An 11,294-nucleotide genomic window follows, 5' to 3' on the forward strand; every position below is an offset into this window, starting at 1 on the left:
CTTACATGTGGAAATAAAACTACTTTTCATAAAATACAAAATATGTATTTTAAATGTACTTATCAGTGTGCTGCACGACTGTCGACCTGCTGGTCTGTGGATTTAAGTGATGCAAAGGAACAATGGAGGCGTCTCAATCCTGCCTTTCATTGAAATCAGCAGGGAGGCCATGACTTCAGGCTCATCCTCCATGTGTTCAAATGTCCTCCTGCTGTCTGGTAAATCAGCGTTTGTGAAGAAATCACAGTGAATGATTGTGTTCGTCAGTCATGAGACGGACCTACAACCTTTCCAGTGTGTTTTCAGGCCACAGTGATACCCCAAATACTCTACCATAATGTTTCTCCATATGATGTGTTGGAGTTCCATGCTGGCTTTCGTAATCTGGCATACATTGAATGATATATAACACGTATAGGGCCAATATGATGTCTCTGTGATCTGAGAAGATCTGTAGTCGTGACTTTGCCCGCAACAAATGTTGCGTGAGGGCGAATGTGAGATGCAAGAAGACTTGGTGTGGCACAAATGGCTCGTGCCCACAGATGATGTGTGAATGGCAGGGGCTGTGCCAGACTGGGCGACAGGTGGTGCTGGCTTCACACAGCAGGACGTGGGTGTTTGAGCCCTGCTGCAAAAACCCTCATGAACACACATTACGCGGGGACATGCATACTCAAAGCCGGCTGAGTCACAAAGATGCCTGGGCGACTGGCTCTATGCATGCTGCAAACTGGAAATGGCTTGTTTCCCAGAGGAGAGGAATAAAAACATAAAAGGGAGATGGCTATTTCAGCTTCAGATGGTTACCTGCTCTCTAAAACAACAGAAGCAAAATGACGAGTGCAACTGCTCCTGGTTTAAATCTGAAATACGATCACACATGTTCACAAGATCTCCTCTGCTCCAGCACCAGAAGGGTATCACCACTAGTGGATTGCAGCCAAAATTGTCCATATGGGATTGTAGAAATGTGCAGCATTGGCTTCTTGTCTGGCCATACAGTCTTGGGCAGTGTGTGTGAAGTGAGTAAAGGAGGAGGCAGGGAAGCATCCATGAGATCACGTCAACATTACACACAGGTCCCTGAGGGAGTGGCACCTACGCAACTCAGCCTTCCTGTGACCTGCATACATCAGCTGCTGCCTGGCTCTGTCACCAGCAGAGCTCTTCTACTCCCACCAGCACGGCCCGGCCCTGCCCAGGTTACCCAGGTCTCACGCCTCTGTCCCATTTTTCTCACGCTTTTTTTTTTGTCACATAATGAAAGATCCCAGTTCATTTTATTTTCCAGGGAAGAAGCTTCAATTTCTTTCCCATGTCCAAACTGCTGTAAGCCACACGTAGGCTACTCTCACACAGAGTTGAATAGTCTTTTCTTTGTCGTACACATTCCTTCCTGCTTGTGCACTTTTTTCACCCCTTTCATTTTCTTTTCGCCTTAGTCCGCTGTAGTGCCAAAGTCCAAGTGCAAATCCACAGAAACGGAACAGTTCTACCAAGAATCCACTTCTCTCCTTCAAATGCCCATTGAACGTCTCTTTTCTCCTGCACCCCGCCCCTCACAAACACATTCCTCACTTCCTCTCTTTTACTCCTATTTTGCTCATCTATAGCTCTGCTGCTGAGTGAGCTACAGCAGGGATCATGAAGTCAGTGTGGTCATCAGTAAGGCTGCATTAGGGTTCATTATTTGATTCCCCCCCTCCACCATACAGTCAGTCTACGCCAGCTCTATCTGTCGAGTTGAAATTTTCTGTCGAGGCAAAGAAGAAAGTGTCTAAACTAAGAAGCAGTTGTCCTGTTCATGGAGCCCGTTTGACATTTATAAGAGAACGTTAGGTATCTCTTAATCTGGTAATGTTTGGCTGTTGAAGAGAAAGAATGCTTTAATCTAATTGAGCAGAAGCCTGTTGCCAAGATAAAGTAGTGCCAGTGATTTACAATTGCACCCATACTTAAATCTTACCGTATTCGTTGTTGAGTTGTTTTTCACCCACATCCCTTCTCTTTAGACACTCAAGGTGTCACATGACTAAGGATTGTGTGTTTGCAAAGCTTCAAGAGATGGCCTTTTAGACCTGTAGTGAGGTCAAATCTTTTTTTTGGGACACAGCCTTCATGCATAATAAAAAAGAGCATGTTGTCTCATAACACTTGCATCCTTAATAAGACTTGAAACCAGATTGCATAAATTATAAAGCCACTCAGCGATGCATTGCCACAATCAATATTACATTATATTACATTTAGCTGAGGCTTTTGTCCACAGCGGCTTACAATAAGTGCAAACAATCATGAGGATACAACGCCGAACAGCAGGAATCTTGCAAGTAAATTCAAATTGGTGTAATCATTTTAAGTGCAGTACTATAGCTGCAAATAAGCTAAACCAAAGTGCAACATACAGAAACGATAGAATAAAAAATACAATAAATATTTTATTTATTATTGCCCAAGTGCAGTCTGGGTTTTCAGTCTGTGACGGAAGGTGTTTTTAAGTTTTAAGTTCACAGTTCATTTTCAAAAAGATACAATGTTGCCATAGCAAATCCAGTAATGGTATGAAATGTGAACACACATTTATCCTTCCCTAACATAGCTTTTCAGATGTGGAGGAGTGAGATAAGCAAGTTAAGGAGAAGAGAGCTGTCGGGATTGATTTTCTTTCCATGGTAGAGAGAGATGCTGGGGGATTAACTACTACGAGGCTGCCTTTCATGCAGAAAGGACTGGCACCAACAGTGTGTGTGGGTGGGACAATAGTGGGGGCTGCCTGTGTTTTTCAAGAGTATATCTCTGTCATGTGTGGACATGATCATTAATGTATTTACACTTACATTATAGAGGTATTCTATATGTGATGTCCTGCAAATCAGTGTCTTCAGCATGACACTGTGTGCGCGTAAGCAGAGGAGTATGTGGGTGGTCCTATTTCTGTTTGCTGTTAATGTCAAAGCGAAAAAGTGGTGGGAAGCAATGGGAACATCATATACTTGCCATATGGAGATAGCACATTTGTGCTGTAGCGGTGAGATTGAAAAACTAACTTTCCTATCTGAGATGATGAGGGATTCCCCTTTCTCTTCTGATTTCCAGTCAGCAGTAGGCTTCTGTATTCCCATGGGAGGCTTTTATACTGCAAGAAAAGAAGAAAAAAAAGACTGCAATTGAGAGGCAGTGATGGGAAGATGAAGAAAAGAGGGAGCAGTCAACTCTTCTCCCCTCCCCCTTCCTGTGCTTCGTCAACCCCTATTCTTCCTGCTTCAAAGTTTGACGTCACACAAAAGAAGACCAATCAGAGCGCTTGAACATCCCTGTTTTTTTTCCATAGCTCCTCCCTTTCCCATGGTCCCTTATATATCCCCCGTCACTACATTCAGCAGAGTGTACAATGTGCTGCCAGAAAGCCAGCAGGCAGTGTACAGAGAAACAGCAAGAGAGGGAGGGAGAGAAGGGAAAAGTGTGAGTGGATTTCAGCGCTTACTTAGAAGCCTTCATCTGACACGCTCCAGACATTTATCCGGTCTCAAGCAGACCTCCTTCTTCCTTCTCTCTTTGTTCTGCCTTTCTCTATTTCTTTGTGTTTCTACGAGCCAGAGCTGACTGCGAACGTGATACAAGAGGCCAACACTGCAGCCTGGTTTCAGGATCCACCAGCCCACACCATCAGGATGGGCTGTACAACAGCTTTCCAAACCCAGCCCCAGACCAACGCGGGGCAGGAGGGTCAGTGCCTGGAAGCTGGAGGTGCCAAAGTCCCTGACGTGCTCTCCTCTCTGGAGCGCCTGTCCCAGGCCACTGGAGGCATGGAGAAGTCCTGGTATCGCTGCATCTTTCCCTTTGGAATCATTTCTTTGGTGATCGGTGTAGCAGGAACCGGGGTGACCTACACTTACAATGACCTGCCTCAGACTAAAGTGGTGTCAGTGGTGCTACTTGTCATGGGTATTTTGCTGTTGGTGATGGCCACCGCCTGTTGGACCGTCCACAAGAAGAAGAGAAGGAAAAAGAAAGAGGGAGGCTCGTTCACCTCTGAGCAGTGTCCCCTGTGAAGCACACAGGGAAAACAGTGGGAGGAACTTGAAAGCAGAGACATACCCATGGCTGGTAGCTCAAGGGATGACTAAAAAAGCTGCCACTTCAACTCCTGCTAGCGCCAAATCCCCTCAATTCTCAATCACAGAGTTTGGCACAGCTCATACCGGAGAGAACTTGAGCTGAGAAATCATAGAGAGTGGAAGGACAGATAGACGGGACACTGCGTATCTGTTTAGTCTGTAAAGTCTGGACCATTTTGGATTGGCAAGGAGGGATCACCAATGCCTCACATGCTCTTTTATCATCAGACAGCAAGTGTCCAGTGTCAAAACAACCTCAGAGGAGACACACACAAATATGCATTGCACACTACATGCATATTTACACGCACGGATACATGGCCCTCGCAGTCCTCACTCACATATGCACTCGCAGTCACAGTGGAAGCTCGCGCAGACACCTAACACGCTATGCAGAGCTGCTGCCGGAGTCAATGCTGTCGTCACTAGGCACGTCAGTCACAGCATTCCTCTTGCCAGGACAGGTGACTCTCCAAGAGGCCATAAGTGGGCCAAAGACGGCAACCTGATACCCAGCCGAAAGAGCAGTGCACCCGCGTCAGCGTCCAGCGTCATTCACTCGTCCTGTGACACCGCAGCAATGTGTTGGGGCTTTTTTTACGCAATGGGAGAGTGGAACTTGAGTCCACCAGGATCTTACTGGCATCTATGTGGACGATGAGCTGGAGAGGGCAGAGGATCTGCTGTGGAAGTGGAAGGTGTTTGTGTGTGCTCAAATAAAGATTCTGGTGAACTAAAAGACAGTTGGACCTTGGACTTCTCTTCTTAGTAACAACAGATTTGCACATTTAGCCATGTCCACGCCAAGCAAGAGAAACTTCTAGTAAAGCAACTTACTCTGAAAGGCCTTTTGTAGCTTCAGCTTCACATTACAAAGGAGTGGGGTACTGACTTTCTGACTGACTGATTGACCCCCTGTCAACGCCCGAGCATTTACGCCCAGCCTACTGTCTTCGTGGGGCACCTCAACCCCACACAGGGCAGGCCAGGATTATTGAAGGACACTTTGACTGATACTGCTCCCTCGGGCCCCTCCCTCTTGGTGCCTTGAGCAAGCACTCATGGAAAAAGGCTCTGTCGCATTCCCCCGTTTCCATCTGAAGCCCCGAGAATTTCCCCCCTTGTACTCTCTCTCTCTCTCTTTACCCCAACAGGACTCTCCTCATCCCTCCCATCTGCCTTCCTACATCCCCAGTTTCTGACTTGGCCCCATTCATTTTTCCATTGTGATGTAGTCCAGGAGGAGGTGTGTACGGCCTTTTGACTTTGAAATTCAAGCACACAAATACACTTAAACGTAAGCTCCATAGTACAGACATTTGTCTTTATCACTATGTGCCAAAGAAAGTGGATTATTTTCTCTCTCATAGTGAAAACAACATTGACTGAGAGTGAGTGACAAACCCCTTTGCCAGTCTGAAAATATGGTACAAGGCTGTCTAGTGAATACTGATTAATGTTTGCACTCTAGGGTTTCCCTTTACTTTTTCTTTCAGAGAGAACGAGCGAATGTAGCTGCACTTAGCTTCACATCTGTGGAGGTGCTTTCTGTTGCTGTGTGGTCTCACAGGATGAGACACACAATGGCATTTTAGTCTTGTCTTAAATATTCTCGTATCTGTCACTGAATGTAACATGGATGGAAATACAAATAATGGAATTAGAAAGTGCAACATAGCCTATAGAATGTATGTTTGTAGAAAATGAGTGTGGCCTGTTTGTCTCTATGTGAAGGAGGACTCTCTTTCCCCTTGAGAACTGTCATTGATCACCGTTGCATTGATTCTGGCTACCCAATTAGTAACGCTTGTTGCTGAGTGAAATGTGTCTATGCATCCAGAGGTAGCAGTTAACACACAATGCCAAAGACCGTCCTGGAGGCCAGCTGCTTCAAAAGATGTGCCATCGATCAGTCCTTTCTCACAAATATGTAGGGTTCAGTGTGCATTTAGATGTTCTGCATACTTATTGTTATTAAAACTTTGTTAAACAAAGGGAAGAAAGGGGGAAATAAGTAGGTAATGACGGAAGACAAAAGCAGCACCTGAGAAGTCATTACTATCCCTGCGGTTAGTTTGGGATCAGCCATCCTGAAGAGAGCAGTATTATTCTAAGGGGATATGATGCATTACTGTACATGTTAACTGGAGTGTGGTAAGTCTTCTCTGAACCTTAATGGACTGTTAAAAAATAGGACTAACATTGACCAGTCTGTATTCGCAAGCACCTGTATACAGTATTGTATCACCACATCAGCCCTTAATCTCTTTAAAGTCAAAGGAAATGCTCATAAAGAGTATTCATGAGTTTGTCTTTTTAGCAATGTAGTACATTGTGGTTGCATATGTGTACTTTCTAACTTTCAAGCTGTATTGTGACGGTGTGTAGACACTAAAAATTGATGACCAGAATTAGTTTGTTAGAGATGTGAAGTGATTTCCCTAATGCCTTCTGAAAAATTAAAGGGGAAAATCTACTTCTCTCTGCTGCGGGGGAAATACGTCCCTCAACCAGTAGACAGCCATGCTGTCTGCCAATGCTGTTCGTCACTCCAGCGAGTGACACAAAATATGTCTGTGTGCCCTATAATATTTGGTGCTGTATATACGACAATTTTATATTTCTACTGTACTGTATATTTCTACTTATATATACATCTTTTAACTGATTTAAATAAATGTTATGTAAACAAATGGGTCTGTGAGGTTCTAGTTTGTAGCTTGAGGTGAAACTCCCCGAGCATTTATTAAATATAACTTTGTATTGAACTACTTTGCTTTGGGAGGTTATTATTATTAAATAAGGGCAGAGGCAATACGTTTTTATTTTATTTTATCTGGAATAACCTCTGGACAGAATTTGGAGAGGATAGTGGGGAGACGATAGGCCAGCACTGTTTTGCACACATTAGATTATAATTTGCCTCGCACTTGACCATGAATGAAAACCATGAACCATAAAAAAACATTTTTGGTTGACGAGACCACCTCAGCTTCCCCTGTGCTTGAAATTTCGATGCTGTATATAGACACATGCCATGTGCGGCCCTGCCAGCTTGGGTGACTTGGTCAGAGACCCAGAGAACTGTGTGATCTTTTGGTTGTTAGGAAAACAGACTGGCCAGTTTCATTCAGAATGCAGGACACCCCCTACTGGCAAAATAATAAAATAGGCAAACTACCTTCACAGTGTCAAACATATAATGCATGTTATGAACGTACAGGCCAATTTTTTGTTTGTTTAGTATTTTATTAGGTATAAACACATCATTTAGTGGTAACTGCTGTGTGGGTGCGGAGGGAACAGTGTTTAGGTCTGGATAAAGGGTGGGAAAGCCAACAGGGGCAAAGTGCAGATGGAGTGGAAGTGGTCAGTTGGATGCTGGGGTCAGCACAGATTGCAGAAAACCAGATTGGAGCAATTCATCCGCCTCTCAATCTCCATAATTTGGCTTCAAACCCCAAGCATTCAGCATTATTTGGCTTTTATCATACTTTGAATTGTACAAATCTGACATCAATTCAAAATACAAAGCTAGAAAAACAGGCATCACAACGTGACATCATGGAGTTCTGGATTCGAGCCATATGACGCCATTTATGTTTTTATTCAAATTTCTGATCAACAGCATCTGTGTAAAAGGCCACTCTGTCTATGTATCTAATTAGTCACTGCCTGCTGTTGGTTCCAAATGACACTTTTGTACCAAATGGAGTTACATATAAATTCTTCTTCAGATATTATGACAGCTGTGATGGACATAGGTGTGGACGGAAATCACACATGCCTGGCTAGCCAGTGAAATTAAATAAACAGCTAAATTGAATCACTCAGATACTTGAGTGTATGGGAAGACTGCCACGCACACTGAAAACTGATTATGTTTTATTATTTCTGGATGAGCATGAATACAAGACATTGCCAATTACCAACAGACACAAAGATATTGCAACGTTTCCCCCCCCCCCCCCCCCATTTCCCATCTTGTCTAATGTTAGTGCTTTAGTCTAAAAGCTTTTTTTCCTAAATGTGTTCTTCTCTGTATTTCATTAATTAATACCTTGCTGCAGCTCTTATTAAAGAGTGAAGTCATCGCTCCCCCATCTACCTCTGAGATCAAAAAACTTCCAGCTGCTTTATAACGGCACATCTTTTCAGAGAAATTATGCTAAGAAATAATGAATGCATAGGGAACAAAATTGTAGACTTGGATCCCACAGTTTTGTGAGCACATTGTGAATGTTTTTTTATTGCTGTAATTATTTTCAATTTAGGTTAAATGCACCAACCGATCGCTTTTTCCCTAGCCTTTACTGGTCACTTTGTGTTCTACTGAGAAAATGGTTGGAGTTTCTATGGAAACAGTAATTGCATCCAATTGAGGATGTCACAGCCTCTGCCCCGTCAGAGGTCACTCAGCTACAGGATAAATACAATACAGATACAATACCTTCAGAAAATGCAGCAGGAATTACACGCTTCAATGATTACAGACATAAATGGCAGAAATTATATGTCTGTATTCAACTTCACACAGGTATAGGTCACGTTTATAGAAAAGTGACAGATACAAATTGGACACAGAACATTTCTCAATTCTATTGGGTCATTCCAGAATTCATATCAAAAATCTAATAATCCATGCCCAAAAAGCTAAACCATGCACTTGTTAAATATACTTGTATTGAGACAAAATGTATATAAAGTTGCAGAAAAAGTTGTTTCAAAATATTATTTAAAATATCAAATAGCTCTCAAACACCCCTAAAATAGCATTTTTCTCTTGTCCCAGCTTCTTGGTGACCAACTTGCATGTCAAATATAACATTTAATATAATTTATTGGTATTAATCTATTGATATATGTCTCTTGTAATGGTTAAATCATAAACATATTTTAAATAACAGTCATTTTACACTGAAAGTGTGTCCCACAACATGCGCGCTACCCTGTTACCGAAACCATTTTAGCTTGGCAGAGGAAGTGAAAAAACTGTTAGTCACATGACACAGAGGAAATGACATCAGCAAGTCATGTGCTACTACCATGGATAGACCAAAGGTAAGTCCTCTCTTTTATTTTTAATATATTTCCAATCTTTTCACTCTTGATGGAGTGTGGCACTCACACAAACACAACCTTGTTACTCACATTATGAGACTAAAACAAATTAATTTCAAACATATCTTTATTTAGTTAGATATCTAAGTGTGTCCATTCCTTGATAGTAGCATTACATTGTGCAGCTAGCATTAATTCCTGAGGTAAAAGCTAAAATTAGCATTGATTTGCAACCCTGTTACTTGCAACCCTGTTACTATAATTAGAGTAACGGTTGACATTCAGTAACAGGGTTGCATTTCCTTCAGTTTACTCTATTATTTACAGTAAAATGTCATGTGTTTGTATAATTTAGCATAATATAATGATTTTAATGTATTACTGTATTTTCCATCTATCCATCGTTTACCGCTTATCCGAAGTCGGGTCACGGGGACAGCAGCTACAGTAGGGAACTCCAAACCCCTTTTCTGGGCCACATCCGCCAGCTCCGACTGGGGTATCTATCCCGAGGCGTTCCCAGGCCAGTGAGGAGATATAATCTCTCCACCGAGTCCTGGGTCTTGCCCGGGGTCTTCTCCCAGCTGGACGTGCCTGGAACACCTCCCTAGGAAGGCGCCAAGGTGGCATCCTTACTAGATGACCGAACCACCTCAACTGGCTCCTTTCAATGCAAAGGAGCAGCGGCTCTACTCCAGGTCTCTCACGGATGGCTGAGCTTCTCACCCTATCTCTAAGGGAGACGCCACCAGTCTGAGAAAACCCATTTTGGCCGCTTGCACCCGCAATCTCGTTCTTTCGGTCATGACCCAGCTTTCATGACCATAGGTGAGGGTAGGAACGAAGATCGACCGGTAGATCGAGAGCTTTGCCTTCTGGCTCAGCTCTCTCTTCGTCACAATGGTGCGGTAAAGCGAATGCAATACCGCCCCCGCTGCTCCGATTCTCCGGCCGATCTCTCGCTCCATCGTCCCCTCACTCGCGAACAAGACCCTGACGTACTTGAACTCCTTCACTTGGGGTAAGGGCTCATTCCCTACCCGGAGTAGGCAATCCACTGGTTTCCTGCTGAGAGCCATGGCCTCAGATTTGGAGGTGCTGATCCTCATCCCAACCGCTTCACACTCTGCTGCGAACCGATCCAGTGATTGCTGAAGGTCACAGACCGATGATGCCATAAGGACTACATCATCTGCAAAGAGCAGCGATGAGATCCTCAGGCCACCGAACTGCAACCCTTCTCCTCCATGACTACGCCTCGATATCCTGGCCATAAATATCACAAACAGGATTGGTGATAAAGCGCAGCCCTGGCGGAGGCCAACATTCACTGGGAATGAGTTCGACTTACTGCAGAGTATCTGGACACAACTCTCGCTTTGGGCGTACAGGGATTGGATGGCCCTCAGAAGTGACCCGCCCACCCCATATTCCTGAAGCACCTCCCAAAGTATCATCATTGTTGTGTTGACATGTTTTTTATGTATCATTGATACTCTTCCTGTTAATCCTTCATTGGAAAATATATATAGAATATTATCAAACAACATTTCTGTGGTCCTGAGTATATATTTGTCACATTTATGTCATGATCTACAACCAAAAGTAATGTAGCCATTCAACCCTGTTACTTTACGCAACCCTGTTACTCTAATTTCAACCCTGTTACTGTATCATTTTCTGTTAAAGTAACCTTAAATAATTTTCTCAGCTCACAAAAGTTAAAACTAATGTCCTTTTAATAGCTTGATTAATTATATGCATAATGTACTTGAGAAAATATTTCAAATTAAATACTGAAATTGGTAAAAAAGAAACGTGTGGCAATTGACAAGATCGATAAAAAAAAAAGCTACTTAAATTAACATTAAACCAGTTTTATCCAAAACTACATGAGTATTTAATATAAATGTGACTTTCTTTAATTAATAGTAAAGAGTTTTATTGAAGAGTGTTTTTAAAAATACCTTTTTCTGCTTAATGAGTATGTGTCACAGGGTCGCACACAACAAATAAAACGTCCAAAACTTCCAAAGACCAGCAATGAAGACAACACTATTCAGCCAAGAAAGTAGTCCATTTAATCACGATGGGGTTCCAACACAAGGGTCT

General features: G+C 43.0%; 1 protein-coding gene across 1 annotated transcript; it reads left to right on the forward strand.

Moving 5' to 3' along the window:
• The first annotated feature begins 3,396 nt into the window (after window positions 1–3,396).
• On the forward strand, window positions 3,397–6,889 carry LOC115012565 (transmembrane protein 100). Its single transcript, XM_029438242.1, has one exon. The coding sequence runs from the start codon at window positions 3,675–3,677 to the stop codon at window positions 4,053–4,055; it is 381 nt and encodes a 126-aa protein (XP_029294102.1). The 5' UTR covers window positions 3,397–3,674; the 3' UTR covers window positions 4,056–6,889.
• The last annotated feature ends 4,405 nt before the right edge of the window (window positions 6,890–11,294 follow it).

Source organism: Cottoperca gobio, chromosome 8 (assembly GCF_900634415.1).
Source record: "Cottoperca gobio chromosome 8, fCotGob3.1, whole genome shotgun sequence".
NCBI lineage: Eukaryota > Metazoa > Chordata > Actinopteri > Perciformes > Bovichtidae > Cottoperca > Cottoperca gobio.

What these genes read in the sequence shown, in the direction of transcription:
- LOC115012565 (XM_029438242.1), top strand. Translation starts at nt 3,675, where the DNA reads ATGGGCTGTACAACAGCTTTCCAAACCCAGCCCCAGACCAACGCGGGG.